The sequence below is a fragment of the Meles meles genome, chromosome 19 (assembly GCF_922984935.1).
Source record: "Meles meles chromosome 19, mMelMel3.1 paternal haplotype, whole genome shotgun sequence".
Classification (NCBI taxonomy): Eukaryota; Metazoa; Chordata; class Mammalia; order Carnivora; family Mustelidae; genus Meles; species Meles meles.
This window is the reverse complement of record NC_060084.1, coordinates 8969623-8995582: the sequence shown is the minus strand read 5'-3', so window position 1 is coordinate 8995582 and position 25960 is coordinate 8969623. Positions and strand designations below refer to the sequence as shown.

The 25960-nt window shown below is 44.5% G+C and overlaps 1 protein-coding gene across 5 annotated transcripts in view; it reads left to right on the top strand.

Annotated features, from left to right (window-relative positions):
- The window catches only part of WWOX (WW domain containing oxidoreductase), a 937277-nt gene that overhangs the window by 379216 nt on the left and 532101 nt on the right, over positions 1-25960 (top strand). Inside the window, exon 9 of one of the 5 annotated variants that reach the window (XM_045988930.1) lies at positions 7325-7667. The exons of 3 other annotated variants lie outside the window; for them this stretch is intronic. In XM_045988930.1, the coding sequence (XP_045844886.1) occupies positions 7325-7477 (153 nt within the window). In that variant the 3' untranslated portion in view covers positions 7478-7667. Of the gene's footprint in view, positions 1-253; positions 425-7324; positions 7668-25960 lie in introns of those variants that run through there. One more of the 5 variants, XM_045988934.1, reaches the window with a different exon arrangement.

Below are 25960 nucleotides of genomic sequence, written 5' to 3'. Positions count from 1 at the left end.
GGGGGTATAGGCTCTGGAGGGGCTGGTTTGCATTTGTAAAGTACACTGTGCGTGAGCTGTTCCCTGTCTCTGACAGTCCGCTAACCCTGGAAGGGGTCTGCCCTTGAACCAAAGATCTCCAGGACCATCTTCTTTGTCTTTTAAATCAGAGCATTGAATGGGACTGTCCAGGACACCTAGGGCAGTGCTCTCCTCCGTGCACACAGATTTGATCATTTGACTCTTTTCTTCTCTATTTTTGAGTGACTCCCAGATTTGATGGGTCACAGAAGTCCACTGCCTACTCAACGCCTCGGACTCTGAGTGGTCGCCCTGTGCATTGTGATGACAGAAGTGGGACCTGATGCAGAACATCTGTGGATTGCACAGAATTTGTAACCCTTACCCAGGCACTAATTCTGCTGCGTAGGCAGCCTCTCCTCCCACAAAACACTGACTAAGAAGAAAAGGGGCCCAGAGCACCCAACAGGGCCTGGCTGACAGCTTGTGGCCCCCTTGCCATCGAAAGTTCTGAGGAAGGTGGAGACATCAGCAGCAGTGAAGGAGAATTTGGAAGGAGCATTTTTAGTGGCTTATTTTCTTCCATCCTTCCCTCCCTCCATTCATCCTTTCCTCCTTCCCTCTCTGCTTTTCTCTCTCCTTCCTTCTCTCCCTCCCTCCCTCCTTCTTTCCTTCCTTCCCTCCTTCCTTTTTAGTAATTTTTAATTATAAACATAGTTAATCCTATGAACGTGCAAAAAATTTTTAAAATTTTCAAAAAACCGAAAACCTTCTGGTTTTAATTTAATTAATTTAATTTAGAATTTAAATTTCTAAATTTAAATTCACTTTCCGACCCTATCTGGGGGAAGGAAGTATTTTTTAGCCAAAGCCAGAAGAAAGGGAAGACATTCCCTTTTATTCTCTTGCTCATGCATCAAAGCATGTTTTTTCTTAGTATTGTTCATTTGATGCAATCATTGTTGAATATTGTGAAGCACCCAGAGCTGGAGCTTTGGACGTTGTGACTTTGGGCAGATTCCTTTTTCTCTCTGTACCTCAGCTTATTCTTCTGAGTAGTGGGGATCATAGCACTATCTACATCTCAGAGCTTTCGTGAGCAGTCCTCAAGATAATGTGTAAGAGGGGCCGCTACGCACTTCATGCTAAAGGAATATCACGTCTTCCTGCCATTGTTCCTTTCACTCCTGAAGGGCCTTATTCCTCACCTGAAGTAGGCAGAATGGGGCAGATTATCTCTTTGGAATAGGGAAAAGAAAAAATCTCACAATTTCAAAGGACTTTACGTTTGGAGTGATTTTACTAGAAACTTCAGGGGAGCCTCCTGTTTTGACATTGCCCACAAATACCAGAGGAAGACTTTTCTGAGCATTGCCAAGGAGAAAAATGAGAATGCCAGCTTAAATAAATGTTATCCCAATCTCTGCAGAATCGCGATGTGTCCGATTTTTTAAAGTGTCGGCTGCAGGGTATTTATTATTCAGCGATAATAATAAATCGCTGCTTATGAAATCCGGGGACTCGAGTGTCCTGGAGGGAGGAAGCAAAGTGCAGAGAGAAGAGCTTCAAGAGGCAGAGGTCCAGCCAGACCCGGGCTATTAATCATCGCCCTCCATTATTTCCTGAAGATTCATTCATTGTTCTGTAGGTACCTAGAGGGTCAATTAGAGACCACAGACAGGCTTTTTCAAAGACACAGGAGGGTCAATTAGGCCCTCCTTATAATTTTCTGCTTTAACAGCAAATGCCAGCCTATTGCAAATCAGATGCAAGGGAGTTTGGAAATAAACAGGGTACTTTCCCTCCTCCTTCTTTAAAAAGAAAGGAAAAAAAGACTCCGCCACAAGATACGGAGGTGATCAGCTCTTGGTAACATATGGCTTGCTGTCAGACTCTGGTTCAAGTGAGGTAGAGGGGATCTTATCATCGAGACTTGTGGGGAGCGGACTTCTTGTGGGGTCAGAGCACCAGGAACGCTCAGGGAATTTCTATGATGGAACGGTCTGTTCCCATCTTCGAGGTGATTCATTTATCTCGGCTGCGATTGGAACTACACTGGTGTAAGGGTACGATTATAAAGTATCCGAAAGGATGCCTGAAATCAATGCAAGCGGACAGTCACACCGACACACGGTGGGTCCCCGCCGCCCACCACATGTTTGGGACCGATTCTAACTCAACGCACAAAAGTACTGTTTGGCATGACACTGATTTTTATTTGTTTTCCCTGGGATTGGTGAATAAAGTTTGAAACGCATTACAATAAAGTCAGAGGAGGAAGGGAGTTGTCCTAAGTGATGGAAATATGAAAGGAAGATTGTCAGAAGTCCAGGTATCCCCTATTCTCCTATGATGTCTAAGTGGCTCGCTGGATTTTAACTCTGCCTGTTCTGAACTTACAACCTTGTTAGTGGACTGAAGGATGTGCTCCTGCTCTGCTTCGAGGTCTTGTACCTCTCTACCCTCAAACAGAGATCGGAAGGAAAAAAAGAAATACTTTCAGTGTGCAGAAACCAGTTCTAACTCAAGAGATTTTGTTTGTTTGTTTGGTTTTTGGTTTTTTTTTTTTTTTTCCTGAAAATAACTGCTGCTTCCGAGCCCCCGATTGTCTGATGTATGCAGATGTTTGTTGAGAGCTGGCGAATGTGCAGGCACTATTCCAGTTCCTGGGGAACCAGCAGAGAATAAGGGAGGCAAAACCCTTTTCAGTTCCAGTTTCAGCCCAGCCTCCACGGCGGCTTTTACGTTCAGCTTACGCATATCCTGCACGATTTTCAAGAAAGGAATTAGGACGGAAGCTGGGAAGGGTGAACTTGTGTCTCCTGGAGCCTTTGCTAAATCCACTGAAAACTGTCCCATTTTTTTCATTTCCCTGAGAAGAGGACATAAGTGTGCATTTCTTTAGGGCCAGGGATTTGCCTATTTTGCCCACTGCTGGGTTTTCTGAGCCTGGAACAGTACCTAGCATGTGGTAGGTCCTTAGCAAGTATTTGTTGACTCCATGAACTCATGGCCGGTGGGTGGTGGGGTGATGTCATTCCGAGGAGCTCACCTTTTCCCCAGTCCCCTGAGCAGCTCTGGCCCCTAGCTTCTGCCATCTCCCTGGGATCAGCTTTTTAAATTCCCCACATTTTTACTTTCTGATCAAAAGCAAGAAAATCTCTTAGCACTTGGGCCCTCCCCTCTCATTTCCAACTCCCACCCCCAAAGTTAACAATATGTGGCTTGCAGCTGTCTTTCCTTGGGACTGCTGGGTTTTTGTTTCCTTCGTGAAAGAAGTTAGTTGCCAACATTTTACAAATTGGGAGTCTTTACATCACCATAGGGATTTCCTGCTTCTCTGGAAAAAGCAGAGCTGGTATCATTTGCCTGTGCTTCCGAGTGGTGGCAGTGGGCTGGATTTGAGCCAGGCTGCCCCTGTCTAGCCTGGATATATGTCCGCTGGCTTTCCACGGGGCCCATGAGGCCCACTTCACTCACAGAAACTGCCTGGCCTCCTAGGAGTTGGACTAAACCCTGTGTGGCAATGACAGTAATCCATGAGCCTGCCCACTCACACCCAGATCATCAGGAGAGCCTCTCACAGGCCTCCCTGACCCCACGCTTCTGATACATTGAGCTGCCTGCCACCTTGGCTCCCTGGTCTCAGACCTGATGGTATTCTGAAAGGCCTGGCTTTATTTGTATAGATCTTCTACCTAGAATGCTCTTTTTTCCCTTTTTCAAAGTAACTTTGACTCTTCCAGGAAGCGTGCCTAAACCCTAGGGCCCCTCTCCCCATAAGCTTTGCATGTGGGTTGGGTATCCCTTCAACCTCCATTGTTCTCATAATATCCTCTGCAACCGTGATTGTACTGTGGCTGTTCCCTACACTGCCAGCCACCCCAGACCATCATCCCCATAATAACAAGGACTTTGTTGCTCATGGTCACATCCTGGGCATCCAGACAAAGTCTGGCCCCTCAGGGAGAGGGCATATGGATCTGACTTGCTAGAGCCTAGCATGGGAAAGGGAAGATGACGAGACTAGACAGGTAAACAATGCTAATGTCCCCAGATGCATTGGGAGTCCCAGCAAGATTCTGGATCTTCATGACAACTGAAAAGCTCTGGGAAGGTTTATGAATATTGCGGTATCCCGCATGTAATAAGGGGACTGCGTGTGCATTTAGAGGAAGCACTCTGGCTTTAGTGAGAAGGATGGAACTTTAAGGGGCAGGCCTGGCAGCAGGTGGGTTCTTAGGATAGTCTGAGCCAAACACTGTGGAGGTCAAAGCCAGAGAAAGATGTGGAAGTAAGGCGAGACTACTGGTCAAGTGCAGGGGGGCAAGTAGATGGACATTCTACTGTGGGAGTGGGGCGTATGGCATTATCTAGCCAATGAATTGATAAGAATGACTTCATTCCATTTACTCCCTTCCCCCAAGCATCACCCGTATCACCTTGGTAATACAGCCTCTTACGAAAGCCCGCAGAGAGCAGAGGCTCTGAGCGCAGCGTGTGATTTTAAGGCAGGACTGTTAGCAAACACCCACTGGCTTCGTTTTTAGTGTGCATGTATTTTTGTGTATTCCACATGGATTCTCTTTGCCTTTCTTTTCCTTCTTTTTAATCCTCTTCCTTAAGGGAAACCCTGTCCTTGCAGTTGCTTCTTGGTAGAGCATTCTAACTAATGACTTTAATCGTGTGAATGTATAGCAGAAATGGACAAGAAAATCCTCAGCCCATTTATCTTTCAGACCCCAAGTGTATGGGCACAGCACCACAACTTCCACCTTTTTTCCCCATTATTTCATACCTCACCTCAATTTATGACTTGGCTTACGGTCTGTTGCAGAAAGCCCTGCTCCCCAGCTTCCTCCTGAATCTACATTTTTTGATTTTGTCTAAAATTCCCCGAGTCTCGGGAATTTGCCATTATAATGCTTCAGAGAAATTAGTGACTTGAAGGGTTCTCATCTTTTTATGTGGAATTTTGGTTATAGGAAGAAATTCACAAAGCCTTTTTCTTTTTTGTCACCTGTGCAGTTCAGGAGATTATATTAGATGATATCGGATACAAAAAATATCCCTGGGAGGGCTTTTCTTCATGTAGTAGCTTAGAATAAGTCATGTCACCAAAACAGGTGCCTTTTGTAGAAGCAGTTCCGAGCCCTGTTTGGTCTGAAAGTTTTCTTACTTAACTTTGTGTAAGACATGGCATAGAAAAACCATTGCAGCAGCTGCAGGTCTGGGTTCACTGGCAACGCTATCATGGGACTACCACCAGTAATACTTGTGCTAAATACTACTTTGGAACTAATTCTTTAGTAATTGATAAAAAAAAAAAAATCCAGACAGCTATTGTGCATGAATTGCTGTGTTAAAAGAATTTTATCCGGGTCGCCTGGGTGGCTCTCAGTGGGTTGAGCCACTGCCTTGGGCTCGGGTCATGATCTCAGGGTCCTGGGATCCAGCCCTGCATCAGGCTCTCTGCTCGGCGGGGAGTCAGCTTCCCTCTCTCTCTGTCTGCCTCTCTGCCTGCTTGTGATCTCTGTCTGTCAAATAAATAAATAAAATCTTTTTTGAAAATAAGAATTTTATCCTCTGCGAGTGTAGTGACTGTGAGACCTGAAGAAGTAAATGGAGGAAGGTTTTTATTTTAAAGCTGTGTTGGTTTTTCATTGCCACGGAACAAATAATCCCAGACAGGGCCACTCAAAACCACACCCGTTTATTAGCTCTTAGTTCTGTAGGTCAGGAGTCTGGACACAGTGTGGCAGGTTTTCTGCTCAGGGTCTCACAGGACAACTTCCAGGTGTCAGCTGGGGCTCTGTTCCTTTCTGGGGGTCCTGAGGGGAATCCAGTCCTAAGCTCGTTCTGGTTGTGGGCAGAATTCAGTTACTTGCAGTGGTAAGATGGGGCCCTCGATGTCCTCTCTGTCACCTGCTGGTCACTCCTAGCTCCTAGAGGCCACACACATTCCTTGCCCTGTGGCTCCCTCCTTCCCCAAGGTCATCAGCAGAAGCTGTCTTGTGCACTGAGTCTTCTCCACCCCTGGTATTTCTCTTTCTCTGAATAGGACATCTAGACCCATTTTTTTTTTTTTTTTTTAAAGATTCATTTATTTGACAGATAGAGATCACAAGTAGGCAGAGAGGTAGGCAGAGAGAGAGAGAAGAGGAAGCAGGCTCCCCGCTAAGCAGAGAGCCCGATGTGGGGCTCGATCCCAGGACCCTGGGATCATGACCTGAGCTGAAGGCAGAGGCCTTAACCTGCTGAGCCACCCAGGTGCCCCTAGACCCATTTTTAATAGGCTTACATGATTAAGATAGTCTCCTTATCTTAAGGTTAGCTTCTTGGGAGCCTTAATTAACATCAGCAAAAATCCCTTCCCAGTGGTACCTAGATTTGTGATTGATGGGGTAGCTGAGAAAGGTCAGATGGACACCAGGGCCCAGGTATCTTGTGGGCCACCTTAGGATTCTACCGACCAAAGCCACTTTATTTTTTAATAACTGAAAACAAAGCCTACATCTTTGTAGTGACTTTTTTTCAGATGTAGAAAATGCAGTCTAAGGGAAAAGGGGTACTTGAGGAGGATAGAAAACACAGAGAAAGGAAGCCTAGGTAGACCGTCCAGGGTGAAACCAGATTTGATCAGGGACTGCCCTGCCTTCCCTTGTGAGACAAGCACACGATTTTGCCTGAAGAGGCAGAATGGGAGCTTGGAGAGAGGGGTTTTTTGGCTTCGGGTCTTTAGCTATCAGCAGATGGGGCTGAGTCAGAAGAGTTTGATCTCTTGTATCACCTGATTCAACTCATTATCTTCCCTGTGCCTTGATTTCCCCACCTCACGTTGCTTAATAATCAGATCACCAAATGATTAAGCAGCAGGAAAGGGCTGTTTCACTGTTAGCTGCATTCAGGCACACAGTAGGCACTCAGCGCACGTCCCTCCCGTTGTCCTCCTCTCTGGATGGAGTGTCAAATCAGCTTAGATGGCAAACCCCAGATTTGAACCAGGCACTCTGGAAGCCATAGGTTCTTAAATTCTTCCACGGGGAATGGGGTAAGGACCTGGAAGAGCCTGGGAGCATTGCCTCCGTTGCCTGCTCCACGCACGAAATTCTTCTGCAATCTCACTTTATCTCAACCCATGCAAATTCTGGTTTCTGCTTTCTGAGCTAGCCATGTTGTATTGAGAGAAGAACCAGTGTTTGAATCACTTAGTGGTTATGTTCACACCCTGGGGCGCATGCGCTTTGCTAAGGCCAGGACTAGGCAAGCGCCACGCCTACAGCATCCGGGTCTGGAGTCATGTGCTCCCTGTCCCCACACCCAGGTTTGTGCAAGTGCCATCGTGTACGTGCTGGACCCACAGCTCACGTGGCTGCTTCACCGGTTGCCCCTGGGGCACATCACACACCATCACGAGAGGCCCGGCAGCCAGCGGACAAGTCAAAGGCACCTTCCTTTACGCCCATGTGCCCACTGATGAGCTGGTCATTCCACCTAAGGGGTGTAAGCGTGCGCGCCACGCTTTGCAGTCTTCGTCACAGGCAAGTGGAAGTGATAGCCCTTCAGTGTCGTAACAGAAGAGCAAGCGTCTGTCTTGGATGTCGTGATCCTATCACGCAGCCGGGAGCCACAGCCAAGGAGCTGACACACAATCGGTTAACGACAAGAGGACACCACCAGCAAACTCTCCCGCTCTGCTCTGTACCCGGGCACGTGCCGGCGCAGAGTCCTCTGAAAAGGATTACAGATGTTCTTTTTTTCCCTTCTCTTCCCCATCCCTCCCCCTCTCATTCTCTCTTTGCACCCACGGCGCTCTGCACTTCAAGCTAAATATAATGTATCTGATTTCCCATCATACATACTAATCAGGTTTGAAAGTTGTCTTGTGAGACTTTAAAAAGCTAGCCAAGAGCAGTGCGATTTCTCCAAAAGGATGTCTGCAATCAAGGTGATTACGTGGGAAAATAAATCATAATTTATATTGCTGAAAATGGCAATTGCAAAACACTCTGACAATACTTCTCATTCAGTCTATTTTTCCATGAACGGGGCTAAGTGCTGCCCTTCCGAGACGTTCCCTTTATTTATTTATTTATTTATTTATTTATTTATTTTTAAGACGCCAAATACCATGGAAGCGATTGCAATCTCAGGGCAATGTGGGGCGCCTCAGGGACGGAACCGCCAAGCATTAATGCCAAAAAATTGGACCACCCCCGTGTTGAAGCGAGAGTTCAGAGATACTCTGTAACTGGGATGCATGTGCACATGTGTGTGAACATACTTGCTTCGATTATTTTTATATAGAAAAAGAACATTTTAGAACCAAAGGACTTTAGGAGACCACCTCTCCTCTGCCCACCTGCCTTTGGGTTAAACTACCATAAATCATCCAAGGGAACTGACGAATGAGGGGGTTGGGTAATATCCCTTGGTACTGGGAACTATGTCTCACTGTGTCCTGCTCGACAGATGTTAGATCCACAAAGGCCAACACTTAACGCCTTTGACAGATGATAGAAATGATCACCAAGTCTTCCCTCTCCCTTGGACTGTGATGCCTCAAGCCCCACCCCTCCAAAGGCAGGGTCTTTTTCACCCCTGAGGGGCAGAGCCACCTGGCTGACAGAGGACACCTGCCCAGCTGAGGCCGGCCCAAACTGCTGACCCACCAAATCACGGGCTAAAAATAAGTAAGTGTTGTTTTTAGCCACTAGTTTTGGAGATTTTTTTTTTTTTTTTTTTTTTGGATAGTACAAATTAGCAGAGACAGTACTTCCACATCTGACTTTTCACAAGCTGGTGGAAAGCTGTGGGATAAGTAGTAGTCCGCCCTTTCCTCAGAGGTAGGCCTGGTATGTGGGAGGCGAGAGTTAGTTGGTGAATGATGCCCAGAGCCAGTGTTTTCTATCTTGGGAAGGATGTCAAGAAGTTGAAGGTAGTTGCAGATCTGGTCCCTCTCTCATAAGGATCAGGTAGGAGGGTTCAAGAAAGGACGGGGAGTGGCTGTTAGGACATGGAATGCTCAAGGGATCTTCCTCTGAGTTCTCATGACAAGAAAAGCTATACTTAGCCAAAAAACCAATTTCTTTTTAAATGTCAATATCATAGCCCATAGTATTTCCTTATTTGCTCTGGCCACCAGGGAACTCAAAGCCAATGTTTTAGCATACTTTCCTAACCTTCAGCGCAGTCATGGGACCGTACAGTACCTCTTTGGGAACAAACATCCCCTCTCACTTCATCTTACTGTTATTCTTTCTTTTGCCTGATATTTTTAATCTATTTTTCCTCCTCCTCCTCTTTCCTCTCTTTTTGTTCCCTCCTCTCCTCTCTCTCTTTTAGCTCTTCCTGATTGGTTATATGCAGTATGTAGTCATGTATAATATTTTAGATCTCCCTTCCTTTTAAAAATTTTTTTAAATGTTTTATTAGCATATATTATTAGCCCCAGGGGTACAGGTCTGTGAATCACCAGGTTTACACACTTCACAGCACTCACCATAGCACATACCTTTCCGAATGTCCATAACCCAACCACCCTCTCCCAACCCCCCTCCCCCCAGCAACCCTCAGTTTGTTTTGTGAGATTAAGAGTCTCTTATGGTTTGCCTCCCTCCCGATCCCATCTTGTTTCATTTTTTCCTTCCCCACCCCCCAAACTCCCCACTCTGCCTCTCAACTTCCTCATATCACGGAGTAGATTTACCTTTCTTTTTAACAACACAGAGATCAAAACAAAACAAAACAAAACAAAACAACAAAGAAAAACAGATACACCATGATGTTGTTCAGTCTCTGGGACCTACGAGAGGAGTATAGACAGGTTCCTGCATTGTTCTCTTCCCAGCATCTCTAAGCGGGGGAGCATTGCCTTGTCTTTTCATTCCTTTGTCAGAGGCGGAGCGCAGGGTAGGACCATTTTACACTCTGGAGTCAGTGAGTGGTGCTGCATTTGAATTCTGACTCCATCACTGTGTCGGTTTCCTTTTGCTGCTGTAACAAATTGTCAAAGACTTAGGGGCTTAAAACAATACAAATTCATCATCTTACAGTTCTGGAGGATGTAAGTCCCTGCTCTGTCTCACCGGTCAAAGTGTCAGCAGGGCTGGTTCCTTCTGAGCCTCCAGGAGAGACACCGCCTCCTGCCATGTTAAGCTCCTCCGGGCCACCTACGTTCTTTGGCTCAAATGACCCCCCCACCCCTCCATTTCCAGGACGGCAGCATGGCACCGTCCCACCTCCCTCCCTGACTCTGCTTCCCTCATCACATCGCCCTCCCTTCCTCTGACCTGCCTGCCTCTTTCTAAGAAAGATTCATGTGATTGTGTGGGGCACACCTAGGTCATCTAGGATAATCCCGCCATCTCAAAATCCTTAATGACACCCATAAATATCCCCCTTCCCATGTAGGGTGATAAATTCACGGATTCTGGGGATTGGTCTGAGAGAAATATTATTCTGTTTATTCCAGTGGCTAATTCTCAGTTTTCCTCATCCAGACGGCAGAGGCAGCAATATTCTACAGGCTGTTTGGCAAGTGGAAACATGAGTTTTATCAAACGGGGTCACGCAGAGATTGGGGTCCCCTCATAAATTGTCCTGGGGCCCATCCCCCACACCACAGTGTGGGTGTGCCCGTTATCTTTTCAGCCAACCAGCGTTCAGTGAACGGAGATTTATACACCTGTCATCATCCTGGTATGCCTGGGCTGCCGTAGCCAGACACCACAGTCGGTTGTTCAAACAACACACACTTACTGCTTATAGTCTGGAAGCTGGGAGGTCCAAGATCAAGCTGGTGGCAAATTCCTGTCTGGTGTGAGTCCGCTTCCTGGTCTCAGGTGGCTGTCTTCTCGTTGTGCCATCACCTGGAGAAAGGAGGAAAGGCTCAGGCCTCTCCTTCTTCTCCCAAGGACACAAATTCCATTACGGGGGCTCCATACACATGACCTTGTATAAACCAGGTCACCTCTCAAAGGCCGCCCCTCCTCATAGCATCACAGTGGGGGTTAGGGCTCCAACAAAGGAATTTGGGGGGCGCACGGACTGTCTGTCCATTAGCAGCTATCTCGCACCTCTGCCTGGTGATTTGAACATAGCCCGTGTGGTGGAGAAGCCGTGGTGTCAGAACCGGGAGAGAGCTCTGTGGCTTTCCCAGGTCTGCCAGGACCCAGCTGTGTTGACTTGGGCCTGTGGCTTCTCTTCACCGGCCTCCTGTGGCTTTGTCTGTAAAACATGGGGCCTAAAAATATCTCCATAGCAGTAGGGTTCTGAGAGCCACGTGAAACCCTCTGCGCCAGGGTTTTCTGTCACCACAAACCTGGGGGCCCATGTGAGTGCTGGGCCGCTGCCGGAAGTCATGGTTCCCACCTCCCCAGCCTCACCACTGCGCTGCTCCCACAGGCCAACACATCTTCGAGGATGGTTTTCAACAGCCGAGAGTGCCCTTAGCAAGTGGGGAATGGGTTTTACCCCACATGGGTTTTACTTCCCCCTCTTCTAATCCTTGCCTCCGAGATGGAAACAGTTCATTGAACACCTGTGGCATGCTGGGAATGTGCGGATGGCTTTCTGTGCTTCATTTTAGTTTTCAGTCAGAAGGATCTTGACTGTCTTCAGTTTACAGTTCAAGGGATTGAAGATCATAGGGACACGTCTCTCAGCGGTAGCAGTGACGGTGTTGATGCGGATCTTCTTAGTTATTAAAATCCCAGCAGCTACCAGAGTTCTCCTAACAGAAGCTCGCATCGTGGTGTGGCCTCTGTGTGCCGGACATCGGGCTAAAGTTAGACATTCATTATTCATTCACCAACAACCCCCCACCCTCCGACTCCCGCAGAGGTAAGTGTTTCAGACTGAGCCTCACTCCTGCCCTAGGATTCTCTCGAGCCCCACCTTGTCAAGGGCATGATTGGCAGAGGCCCAATTTGAGTCCCCATCTTCTGCCCCTTTTACAAGACTTGCTGGCTCCCTGAGCCTGTGTGTCCTCTCCCACTGACTAGAAGTGGGGTTTGTTTTGTTCTCAAAGATCCTTGAGCTCACCTGCTCCCTACCATCCCAGACGAATATTTTTTTTTAAGATTTTATTTATTTACTCATTAGGCAGAGATCACAAGTAGGTAGAGGGGCAGACAGAGAGAGAGAGAGAGGAGGAAGCAGGCCTCCCACTGAGCAGAGAGCCTGATGCGGGGTTCGGTCCCAGGACCCTGAGATCATAACCCCAGCTGAAGGCAGAGGCTTCAATCCCCTGAGCCACCGAGGTGCCCCCTAGCAGATATATTTTTAAAGGGTAAAAATACCCTTTAACCCTGGGACCAAGGAGAACCAACCTGCCCCCCCCCAACCCCCAACCATGGAAACTTCCACCTGGCCCACCCGCCTCTGTGGCTGAGTCAGGGGAAAGAAAAGAAGAAAGTTCAGTGAAGCTTCTAGCGGGTGGTCGCGCCCAGGGCCCATTACCGGGCTGGAGTGACAGAGTGTGGCCCGCCTGCGGCTCATCCCGTGTCTAATGGAACAGAAACAAGCACCTTACTGCCCTTCTTTCCCAGTGGCCCGTCCGGGGCTCTGCGAGGTTTATTAATCTTAGCGTCTAACGGAAAATGTGTTGCCATGTTAAATCCAGAGCCACCGTCCCCGCTTGGAGGAAGGCGGCAAGAGTCTTTGTCTTATTTACAAGCAGCGCATGGGAGAGACACTTAGGGCAGAAGAATGCTGTCGTAAAAATCCGCATGGAATCTGAAAGTGTGCATTAATGCATGTGACCAGATGGTCCTAAAATATGCCACTTTAACCAAAAATCATCCTCTGAAAAACTCTTCTGAAGAACATTGTGCATAATAACTGCCTTGAGTAGGGCCATAATTTTAGAAAATGTATGAGCTATGGGATGAAGATGAGGGAGGGAAATGGTTTCTACTTCTCATTACAGGGTCCCTCCAAATGCCTGCTTGGAGGGAAAAAAAAAAAAAAAGAAAAAGAAAAATTCACCCAATGCAAGGAACCGTAGCAATACTTAGACCATTTAGAATCACTGTGAGTTATTACCCAGAAATTGCTAACCACTGCTTTCTAAGTTCTATATTAAAAAAATAAGAAGAAGCTTCCAAACTCTGAAACTCCGGAAGCAACCAGCTGTTAGTTACATGTCACAGTCTTCATACTGGTGTGTCTCCAAGTGTATTCTCAGGTTCGCTTTCTGCTTGTGTCTTACAAGTTTGAAGGGTCATCAGTCGAAGCGTCTAATAATCCTAACACTGCTGTAGTTACACTTGAGGTCTTATTATCTTCCCCTTAGCTGTGTAAACAGATGAATAACGTGCTTTGTATCTGCACACACAGCGCTTGCTGAAGACCCCAGGCACGACGGATGGGAGGCATCCTGTGTCAGCCTCTCAGGCTTGTTCATTAGGTGGGAGGGGAGAGCGTCCCAGATAAGCCATCACCGATGGTGGGAGGTAGGGTTACCAAACAGGCCACTGGATCTGCCTTAGAAGCCCTCAAGTTTGCAAACCATTGTTTAAAATTGTGAGAGGCCTTGGGACTTTCTTAAAAAGGAATCATGTGAATGGACATGTGACTTTCCTTAACAAAAAGGTACTGTTGCCCACAAGAAAGAGTCAGAAAAATGCTTCACTGTCTCTCTGTATTGCGTTAAGACAAATGGGTGCATTTTTGTTGCATTAGAACATTATTTTCCTGTTTTTAAGACTCCTGTTTCGCATCGCTGTTCAAATTCGACATCCACGTTTAAGTTTGCTTAAAAATAGTACCACTTTTGTTGATATTCACCTGTATACTTTTCAGCGGGTCTTATCTTCTCATTTATAATATACCTTTCCAGGAGCCGTTGGAAAAAAGGAAAAAAAGGAAAAAAAATGTTAAATGTTAGTGATTTCTTTCCTAACTGCAATTTTGTCAGCTCCATTTTGTACATATATGATTATGAAGCAATTTGCATGAAATTTACACCTTTTCAAATTTTGAAAATTGCCTTGTTGAAAAGAATCCCTGCGCTTCTCAATACTGCACTGATTAATCACGGTTATAGAGTAGACATAACATTTTTATTAAACTCTCAGTGAGCAGGAAAATTAGCACTTCCTGCAATAACGATACTAATTTCATTAGTGAACGTTTTCATTTATAAAGTGCCTCTTCCTTATCTTGAACCTTTTATCCTCTTCTTATTGACCAAAGAGAGGGCATATCTTTGGGAGCTGGTAATAAACCATATTCCCAGTACAATGTGACCCCATCGACAAGCCACTGCTTCTAGCCGATGATCTTTCTTGATCATAAATATCCATCGGTACCTTTCATCACATGGGGCTCTCTGAGCTTTCTTTTTGAATTTCAAATATGATGAGATAGTGTCCATCCTTAAGAGCTTGTGATGAGTTGGTTATTGGCCAGATCAAACCTCTAAAACTATCAGGCAGGGGTATAAAGAAAATGCAGCCTTTTGTTGATTGATTTTCATATAACCTCTTCATTGGATGCTTATGATAAAGGGGAAACAGGAGGGAATATAGGAAAGGCTTGGGGTCCTGTTTGACTTTCTAGAAATTGAACTTCACAAGCAAACTCAGGAAGAAACTCGTGAGGTGGAAATGAAGTCTGCTGGGAATAGGGGCCTGGGGTCCAGGTGTCTTATTTACATACAAACCCACAAAGACGTCTCCAGTTCTGCCGCAAAGTTCTTTCTGAAACATGCGGATAGATGAACTCTTTCAATAATTATTTATCATCATCTTCCGTGATGCCAGGTTTGATTTATGGTGCCAAGGACACACAGGTGAACCCTCGAGGAAAGCCAAGTGCCTCCCCTCACAAAGGTGTGACATTCCAAAAGGGGAGCCAGTAAGAGACAAGTAAACAGCTGGATAAAATGTATTCTGGTCACGATACGTGTTCAGAAAGAAGCAAGGAAACATGGCGTGTTCGAGGAAGGAAAGTCAGGAATGGGGAGGGCACTACCTCTGGAAAAGATGGCCAGGTAGCCTTGAAGTTGAGGCTTCAATGATGAGAAGGAGCCAGTGGTGGAAAGAGCCAGGGGAAAAGTGTTTTGGGCAGAGGGAACCGAGACTGAAAAGGTGCCCTGTCAAGGCAAACGCTATGCATTGTTGAAGAGATAGCATTGACCAGAGGGTTTGTTCATGTGCCCTGTGATTTTTAAATTTAGAATTGAGGTCTGTGCTTGATGTGAAATATTGATCCTTTCTTCAGTGCATTGGGAAAGCTGTATGTATTCAAAGTAAAAGAGAATCATCCATTTCTGAACACCCAGTGGGGGAGTAAGGGGCAGTGGCAGCACAGGAACACAAGTGATTTTTCTCTTTGTGTGTCAGGGTTTTGTTGTTGTTGTTGTTATTGTTTGTTTTGTTGGTTTTCTTTTTTTTAAAATTTTTATTATTTTTTTAATGGATCAGATGGCTTTTTAAGTGCCGGTTGTGGCTTCAAAAGGAAATGCCTCCTTTAAGGTCATAGTGCCAATAGACTGGGGAGGGGGCAGGGTTAATCACATATGACTGAACTTTCCCAGTAAAATATATATATTCTTCAGTAACTTCATTGGTTTATGTCTTATTTTGTCAACTTGGTATATGTAGATTTTAAATGGCAGTAACTCTCTTATAACTCTGAGTGTCCTGAGACTATCATGTCATTGAAAACATGCTCAAACTCATCAGTAAACAGACATAGCAATGAACACAAAAATGAGAACTCACTTTACACTCATCAGATTGGGGGAAAAAAAACAAAAACAAAAAACAAAACCAAAACAAAAGTATGTACCTGGCAATACCAAGTATTGGCAAGGATATGGAGTAACAGGAAATTTCGTACACCACTGGTCAGAGTATAAATCAATAAAACCATTTTGGAAAATATTTTGGTGTTACCCAGTAGAGTCATACATAAAGCTATTCAGTTTCACTCCTACGGACCTGTCTTTGAGAAACTCTCGAAAACTAGAAAAAGTTCGAGAACAATTCTGGCACATTATTTTTATGATAGCAAGAAACAGAATTCTCCAAATAACATCCATAATTAAACGGGGGAAATTGAAGGTGGTACTGTACATTCACTAGAGTGGAACACCACTTAGCAGTGAAAATGAATGTATTCCCTGAACCTGAATCAGCATAGAAGAATCTTGAAAATACGATGTGGCATTTAAGAAACAGTTACATAGATTTCAGACACAGTGTGACTCAACTTACACGAAGACCAGAATAGAGGTTAAACTAAACAGATTGAGGTTTTACGAATTTGTGCTTCACACTATAAAGGAAAGCAAATGAATGGAAAACACAAAGTATAAGCTTATGAGCTAGTGCTTCTCGAGGTATGGAGTTGGGTGGGTGGGCAGGCTAGAGAAGAAGGGAGAGGGATGACTTGGGGAGGGGTATATGGGGGAAGTATCTCACAGTTCCATTTCTTAAGTTGAGCGATAGGTAGAGAAGTAGTAGTTCTCTTTACCATTGTTCACAATATACAGAAATTACTTATATGAACTCTTTTATTAGGTATGCACATTGCATAATATTGAAAGATTAAAAATATTCTGGTACCTTGAAACTGAATTAGGGGTCAGATGCTTGGCTCATTTTTTTTTTTTTTTCTTCTACTTTTTAGCCTTGACCCACTGTGAAATCTTGTCTGATGCAAAAATGGGAGAGTGATAATGCCCCACGTGGCTCGAATTTCTCCATACTCCGGATCAATCGTATATGTCAGACAGGTTTCTCAAAAACACAGTCTTCACCATGTCGTTCGTCTGTTCAAAAACATTCAGTGGCTCCTGTCGCCTCCAGGACTGAGCCCACAGTCCTCAGCCTGTCAGTTCTTTTACCGGTGGTTTCTCTGCCTCACCAGTTTTTTTCATCATTTCAATACATTTTCTTGTATATAATTCTGTGGGCAGCCATCAGACAGGGTAGTAGCATGCAGCAGTGAACCATTAACCCATGGCTTTGGTCAAGCTCATCTGCTTCCTGTCCTTCCAGCAACATCTGCTCATTCTTGTACACACTCCGGGTCCTCTCCTTGTGCATCGTTTATTATTCCACAGTGTTTGTAGGTCGGGTGTTTAGGCATGTCTTAGCCAGGTTTTCTGCTTAGAGTCTCACAAGGCCATAGTCAGGGTGACAGCCAGGCTGTGTTCTCATACAGAAGCCCGAGTAGGGAAGAATTGGCTTCCAAAGTTACCTCCTCACCTTTGAGGTCACAAAGGCTGGTTCCTGGCAGACTTCATTTTCTTACAGCTGGATGATTCAGGGCCTCTTGCTGACTATTGGTTGTGGCTGGAGGCCCCCTTAGCTCCTAGAAGTCACTCTACGGGTCCTTACCACTTGGGCTTTCCTAGTATGGCAGCCTACTTCATCAAGCCAGCAAAGAGAATCTAGAACAAGTTGGCTGGAAAAAAAACATAATGGGGTCACAAGGGAAACACCCCCTCCCTTCCAGTGGCTAGAAGCACCTCGCAGGACCTGCCCACACTCAGTGGGAGAGAATTACCGGAAGGAGTAAACACCAGAAGGCAGGGATTGTGTGGGGCCTCCTTAGACTCTCTCCACCCCGACTGGAAGTGTCTTTGCTGCCAGTTAATGTCTGTGACGCCTCTAAAACTGAATCGCATTTCAAGCTGTCTGTGAGTGTTTGCTCCCTGGGAGCAGCAGGAAGTAGAGCCTGTGAGTCTGAAGGCCAGAAGATCTGCCTCTAAGGCTGCCCTTTCTGGCCTTCAAGTTAAAGAAGGAAGATTTTGAATGAAGAAAGCTGTGCAGGTGTTAATTGCAGTCCTCAAATCTCTTTCAGCTCCGATGAGAGATCACCTCCAGGAGGTTCCACCCTTGAAGGTGGCAGTATGTCAAAAATGGTTTTTCTTCTCAAATGGCAGTTGTTAGGCACCTGAAGATTAAGGTTTCTCAAATACTGCTCATAATAGGTATCTAGGAAATATTTGTTTAGAGGACAGTAGACTGTGATAGGCTTGCCTTCACTGTGTCACCTGTCCTGAGAATGTGGTGTCAGTCTTAAATCCCAGTATCCTGTAGATCCATTGAAGGATGCTCAGAAAGCCAAGCATCGATGACAAGACCCAAGTGGTCTGATTTTACCCCTTCCTAAGATCCTGTGACATCAGCTTTGTTCTGGAGTGGGACATTTGGTTTCCCTGTTCCTTCCTCTAAGTCATGAATTTGACAAATATTTAGCAAGCACCTACCACATGCTTGGCAATGTTATAGATCTTGGTGCCATTTTAAAAACATAACCTGAATAATGGATAGGGCACTGATAAAGCCAGTATCTGGTCTTGATTATTTCTAACACCATAAAGAAAAATTTTTATTAAATCAAATTGCGATAACTCCACTTACTTTTAACCCCACATGGTGGAGGTATCAATGTGGGATGCCTCTATACTCACAGATGAAAAATGCCTAGATAAATACTGCCAGGGACATTTTTAAGCATGTAAAAAATCAGTTTTCATAAGGTTACATCTTTTTACCTATTTATATAAAACATGCTATATTAAAAGAGAGATTAAATTTTACTCTGTGGAGTAAAATGCAAACACAAAATTATTTTTTCATTTTTCAGAGCATGCACTGGATTATCATTTATTTATGAGGCTTTTTTTAATCTAGAATATATGGAAATCTTTTCTTGAAGCACAATATAATATTGAATTGGGAATGTTGTCTGACAGTTTCCCTCTTATAGTTGCATAGAATGATTCTCCTGTATGAATTTTTAAAAGAAACTTCAATATACTCTGCATTTGAAAGGGAAGAAGTAATCGCCATGATCTTGAGGAATCTTTTAAATGGCCTCCATCCCACTTCTTCTACGTCTCCCCAACTTTTCTGCAACAAATAATGCTTCCATGATTTTCCAGAATTCACAAAATGTCTGGTTTTCTTTCTTTTGTCCAAAGGGTACGCCCAGTATGGCTATCAGTTGAGAATAGACTGTGCCATGATTTCTGTGTTTTCCTTTTGCACCTTTTCCTTGCTTGAAGGCACTGGGCTTGAAAGGGCATGAGTACCCTTCCTTCTCCAGGAGGCATATATCTTTCCATGGCAGGCCCTTCAAATCATGTGCCAAAGCCACCCAGCCATGAGATCAGTGACCACATAAAAGTGCTGGTTGGCGCATTAATCCTTTCTGAACAATCCTTCTAAGGTTAGCCCCTCTGGGCCACCCTACACACATTACTATCAGTTTAGTCATACATGACTTGACGATTATGTTTTTCATCCCATTCCCACTCTGTGTTATTGCTGCCTAACAAACCTCCCTGAAATGGAGTGATTGGTCTACGGGTTGCCTACGGTGGCCTGGCTTCACCAGTGTTCTTCTGGAACTCAGACTGTGCCTGGTGGGTTAGGGCATATACTTCCCACAGTGTAAGTTGGTAGCTCCCAATGCCTTGTCAAGGCTAGACTCAGAATCTAGATTCACATTTCATTGGCCAAAGCCAGTTATGTGGTCAATTTCAACTTCGCTTGGCAAATTTTATACCTTTCAGGGAGGTGTGAGGATATAAATTGAGTATTTGCTGAACAGATTTCCTATCTAGTCTTTGGGATTTATTACATATATATATATTCATATATATATTCATATTCATATATGATATGATTCATATCATATTCATATATAATTCATATATATGAATGATATTTGTGGATATCTCATATATGTATTTTTTTTAAGTATAAAGTATATTTTTATAAAATCAAATAAAAATATCTCAGTAGCTTGTACCTCTGGAATTTGTATTTGTTCCTTACCTTGCATGAGTAAGGGGGCGCTGGCCCTACTTCATCATTTAGCTTTTTCATCCAACCCCAGATTCCACGAAGAAGCACGGTACGATTCTCAACTTTGGAGCCAGAGCAGCTAGAGTTCAACTCCAGACTCTTACTTCCCAGCTTTGTGACCTTGGATAATTTACTTAACCTTTCTGGGCTTCAGTTACTAAATCATTTAAATGGCAATGACTGTACCCATGTCTATCCTTTGCACCTCCATCATGACATTTGGCTCATCCCCAGCTAATGGCTCTGGAATGCTGTGTGCCAGCACTCTCGGACCGCATCATCTGCGCAGTCTTGGAGAAGCTGCTGCTTTCTGAAGAATCTGTTGCTAGGAAATGTCAGTGGCATGACTTTCAATTTAGCACATGCACAGGCGACCTTGTTTGGGCTTGTGCCATTGGTAATTCAGTTTTGGGATTTTACCTTTGACAGAATGTATTCAAATATGGTTTTTGCTATCAGTCGCACTCTCACAGCCACAGTTCTTTCAAACAACCAAACTTGCTAATTAATATTTTCACAAGAACATTTGGTATAGATTTCAAAGGAGAAACGTATATGGCCTTTGTTCATCTAGATACTTCATAATATGGTTGAGTACACGTCATTTTGACTACCTGCCTTAGAAAGTACTTAGATACCATCTGACCTTAACCTGGGACAACTGAGCTGGTTGATGCTTTCTACCTTCTTGACAGTTAAAAAGTATCTCATCCATTGGACTAGTCTTTTATCATTCAATGATACAGTACATATATATACCAAATCCAAAAATAGCAAAAAGATGGATGGATAGGTAGGTAGAAAGGATAGGTGTAGAGCTGTTATGAACAGTGCAAAGAAATTCATTTCCAGCTATGGGTCATTTGGGAAAAGATCAATATGATACATCCACATTATAAATAAATGAAAATGAATACAACCCCATGGCTTTCGGAAAGCCTGGCTTTCTGTGTGCCTTCCAGAATTGCATCTCTGACACCTGGAACAGGAGTTACCAGTCGCAGAGGGCTTGTTTGTAAATAGGTTTAAGGATGAGGGTACATCTCCATAAATGAGTAGCATTTGTAATGCTGTGGTAGCTTTGTTGATTGTTAATATTACTTAGGGCATGTCTTGCTTTTCAGAAACCTACACCCCAGAAGAATAGCAATAATATGGTTGCATCGTACCTCTTCTGCTTTTTTTTTTTTTGTTTTCTTCGTAGTTTCAGTTTCTTTCTTTCTTCTTTTCATCTTGGCAGCCGCCCCATATTTGCTCTTCCACTGCCAGTCCTGTTCTCTTTCTGTTCCAATTTTTTGGAGCTTTAAAAATCCCTTTAATGATTGGGCAATAATTGTGAAGCTCCTGCTCTATGGACGTTACTTTATTGGGAACTGGGGATAAAGGGAAGATTCGCTTTACTCTTGCAAAACTCACAGCTTGGTCAAGGAGATAGATACTTAAATAAATTGCAGCACTGGGTGACAGAAATACGTTTCAGGTATGGAGAACATAGGATAAGCAGGAGGAGAGGGAGGCAGGGCTGGCTCCGAAGGTGAGACAGTGTCTCCCCGAAGCTCACGGATGAGCAGAGTTCAGCGAGCAGGCAAAGTAAGGACCGGTCCCTGAGAAGGAAGGATCAGGACGGAAGAGTGTGGGATCTCCAGAGCAGTGCAGGTGTTCACTCCTCAGCAAACGTAAACCGGCAGGAGAGGCAGGAGCAAAAGATGGATTTGTCTGAGGTGCCCTCAAGACAGTTGCAGTGATGTGCCGCGGTGGGTCGTGGAGGTAGCATTCCGATTGAGAAGAGGAAGCCAGCCAGGCAACCCCTGAGCCTTGGCGTGGAGAATGTGAGAGTCAACGTGGTCTGGGAGATCCTTTTTTTCTGCCACATTATAGACGGAGCAAGGGGCTGAGAAATATTTGAGTTTCCACCTCTTTAGAGAAGAAATAGCATCCACCTTTCAAGGGAGTTGTGAGTAACTAGATAATAATATCCTTAAATCCCTCAAACAGTAATACCTGGAACATATTCATGTTAAAAAAAAAAAAAAGTGTGTTTCTCTTCTACTTGAAATTAGACTGCCTTGAAGATTCACTGAAACCCAACGAAAGCGCCACCATTTCATGTCAAACCATAAACTTCAGTTCTCCAAACTCAAACCCCAGGACTTGTGAGGGACTCCTCCAAGTAATGCCCCATTTAAGGCACATGGGTTCCCAGAAGTTTGCTCTTCTGGGGGTGTGCACGTGCTTTGTCTAGCAGGCAGCAGGCTCTTTAAAAGCCAGGGCCACACTTAAACCGTTTCCTTTGCCGACAAAGAATTCCATTCGGTGCTGATCACCAATGATGGATGGATTGGCTCTCTGGTCCCAGGTAAACAACGGCTGCTCAGAACCCAGCTGGCCCTTCAGAAACACGGAATCCTCACAGGGCCCAGGTGGTGGCCGGTGGCCCTGTCCTCAGCGCGCTTTTCTACAATGTCAGTTTGTAACCCCAAAGCCCTGGTGTTAGTAAATTACAGAATGAACTTGTGACATCATATGGGGTGCAGAGTATTTGAAGAATTTAGAGTTTGGCTCCATGGTGGCAGTGGGGAGAAAATGGGGAGCAGGAGTAGTCTTCTGTGAAGTTTTTCTAATTAGGATTCATTTTGTAATGGCGTTCATTAGGGCCTCCGGTAGAATGCATTCTTCTCTTAATGCCGCCCCAAAGATGCCTTGTCATTTCCTGTGTTGATAGCTGCGAACCCGGGTGGTCATTCCTGGTTGTGAGTCTAGTGCAGCAGATGTCAAAAGGTTATCTGTTAACTTATTAGATGATTTTAATCATATGAAAATCAGCTACTGCCCATATTACAGTTGGTTTTGTGCTTAATTTTTTTTTATTATTTAAAAGCTTTCTTGGCCGTTTTCTGTTTTTAATAGCTATTGTATATCCTTGATGCATAGGGTATGGTCAGGACAAGTATTTAAAAAATATTTACTATTCTGATCTTATAAAGAAAAAAAGTTACATATGGTCATTTGAACTAATTACTAAAATGACACTACATTAATTAGATAATTAAGGGTCTTGAGCATGTGGCTATTGTATTCATTGGGCCAGAAGCCAACGTTTTCTATAACTGAGAAAATGGGTTAGCATAATTCAAAATTCAATTGCTGTACCCTTTTTCATATGAATAGATAATACAGAATGAGTCTTAAATCTGGATTGGAAAAACTAACAGGAACTGGTTTTATTTTAATTGAGTTTTAAAGCACTTCTAGGCCTTCTCATTGTCTTTATAGTTTAACCCTTTGTGGTTGTGACCGCCCGCCCGTTGGTCTTGCCATCCCACACATTCATGGTAATGATCGTTCCAGATTTATTGTGAACCCCCCTCAGAATATATTCCTTACCAATGAATGCCTTGACACAGGAAACCAACGTCTCTTTGGCCTCTGCCCCCTCCTCACTGAGAATAAATGCTGCCCGTCGCTTGAAGTCCTTTACAACAGTACATTTTCTAGGTGCCTTAACTTATCAAGGTTATTTGTCAGGAAAATTATCTCTCGTAACACCAGGTCCCCTACGTTCAGATGACAGGACTTAATACAAAAGTTTTCCCCATACCAACTAGTAGTGTAAGTTGATTTCATATCCTTTTATTTTATAAAGTTTTGCTTATCAAGTTTGTCATCCTCTATTTGAAATTAAAATGTGTGGTCTCCAGGTGACCTTAAAGCAACTGACCCCCAAATCTAATCACTCCCAGCGTCTGTGAAAATCGACAAATATGTCAGGTATAACTCGTGGCATCAAAACATTGTTTTAAATATTTCATTTGTAGGCAAGGCAAGGATCATTTTCAGGTTAGTCCTCTGAGAAGGATCGCTGGGTGCATGAACACCTTCAGTTTCTTGATTCTGTAATCGGCACTCATTATCAACGGGTTGTATGAGCAGAAAATGTGCAGTTATATGTTCTGCACGAGTGAATTATTGATTGGATTTATGGCCAGAAGAGTGTTCCTAAGTGGTCAATACATGGCTGAACTATGTCAGGTGAAGGTAAAAATAAAGTGAGATCTATACTTTTGATAGCAGTTGCTGTTGGGCTACGTTACACTTGTCATTTGAGGTTACCATTGGGTGTAGATAAAGATGTTAATGACATTAACGTCGATGAAAGTGGGGTGGCAAGCAGATAGGGAGTATCTGTTTGTGTGCATGTGGAGATTTATTTTGTCAAAAATTATATTCTTCCTGTGAGCTGACATTGATTGGTTTGCCAGTCTGTCTTGGGTGTGTAAGAACAGTTTAAGAATTTGGATAGGTTTATGAAAAACTATATGTAATCCTATGTTTCTGATTATTTACGGACCAGTGACAACTTCACAAAGACACCATGAGTCCATTGTCTGTTGATGGTCTAACTTCAGTTGATACACGTATCTGTGCCCCATCATTTCTAGGAGATGACTAATGACCTTTGCTTAAGAGTAAACTTGTTACTATGCAAAGCTGTAGTTACTGGGAATGTCTTCATCCATTTGAGCCAAACTCTGGCTCCCCACTACTTCCACCTGTGGACCCTTCTGTCCCTGACTGAGTAATGTCCCGGCAACCCCTTACTGGCTAGGTCAGTTCTAAGGGGGTGTTCCACTGATGCCGAGTGGGAACCTACTATGCACTGGGGCTCTACCAGTTCTGAGAATATGTAGATGATCAAGAGCGGGGCATTGCCACCAAGATGGCGCCGTCTTAAACAGGATGCCGTCCAGAACACACTTAACCTACTCAAGGCCAGCTTTTGGCTAGGTGAAGAGGGATTTCCATCATACAATGATTTTCTCCATTCCCTGCGCTGAGCAGGAGGCTCAGAAAATCTGGGGATTTTTGTTCTTGAAGTCTTTGTCCCTGTAAGCCTCTTTTGGCTTGGAGCATCCTGTAATGGGAAGCCTTTAATGCTGTGTGTTCTAGAATACTAACCTGGTCTGTAAACCCAGGGAGCTGTTTTCCCTGGTGGTTCAACCAGAGGAAGGGGGCCACACCTGTGCTGTAGCCACAGTTGGCTCTCCTGCTCCTCTGTGGCATTTCAAGAGTAATTTGACAGTGTTCAGGTTTGCTTTACGCACCTTCTCCAGAATCTTGCCCCTAATGAGTGTAAGGTAAGACGCCACCCCAGCATCATCAAAGGGATTGAGAATCACAGTGAATCCATTAAGAGGAGTTTCATTTTCATTTTCTCTGAAGCAGAATCCCAGGTCATAAAATGAAATATGGATTGTAGGTTTTGTGGGGAAATACACTGGGCTGCCATTCCTTGAAAGGAGTTCTAAAAACACCAGCATCCCGTGCCGATCTCCCCAGGCTGCAACTGAGTCACTGATAACATAATGATCAAGCCACAGCATCAGCATCAGGCAGTGGGCGGTCACAGCATCAGGCAGTGGGCGGTCGGGCCCTGGAGCAGACGCCCTGATGTAGTGGTAATCCTCAGGGTTTTGAGTTAAGTGCTTTCGACATGTGGAATCAAGAGTCAAGGGCGAAGCTGCCTTCTAAATGCTCTCTCCAGAGTGTCCGTGTGCAGATGTAATTGAGCCTCTCAGGTGAAGAGTTTTATCAGAGCAAAGCTGGTTAGTGTTGCAGACCTACTGGGGGGGGAATATTTTAGGCATCTTCAATAACTGCTCAGTGACATTGCTGAAGGTCCCCAGCCTTCCCGTTCTCCAACAGTTCAGGACGAAAAATGCCATTGTGGATATGTTGCCTAAGCTTCACAGTTCACTGTGGTCCAAAGCGACCCATCCCATCTCTTCATAATCACAAGTGATCATCCTGGTTATTTATGTGTTCATTATATGTCTTCCACACCAGGCTGTAAGAGCCACGAGGCCCAGGACCATGTCTGTCTTGTTCCTTTCTGCTTCCCCACCATTCACACAGGCCGGATAGAATTATCGTGATCACTTTGATCGTCATCACCACCAAAGCTAATATTTATCACCACATACAGTGTGGCAGGTACATTAAGAAGGGCTTTAAGTGAATTATCCCCAACCCTGGTGTCAAGAATTCAAAGCAAATCGGCCAGGAGGAAAGAACATGGATTTGGACAACAAACCCTTGAATCCATGATCCCAAAATGTTCATTTCTA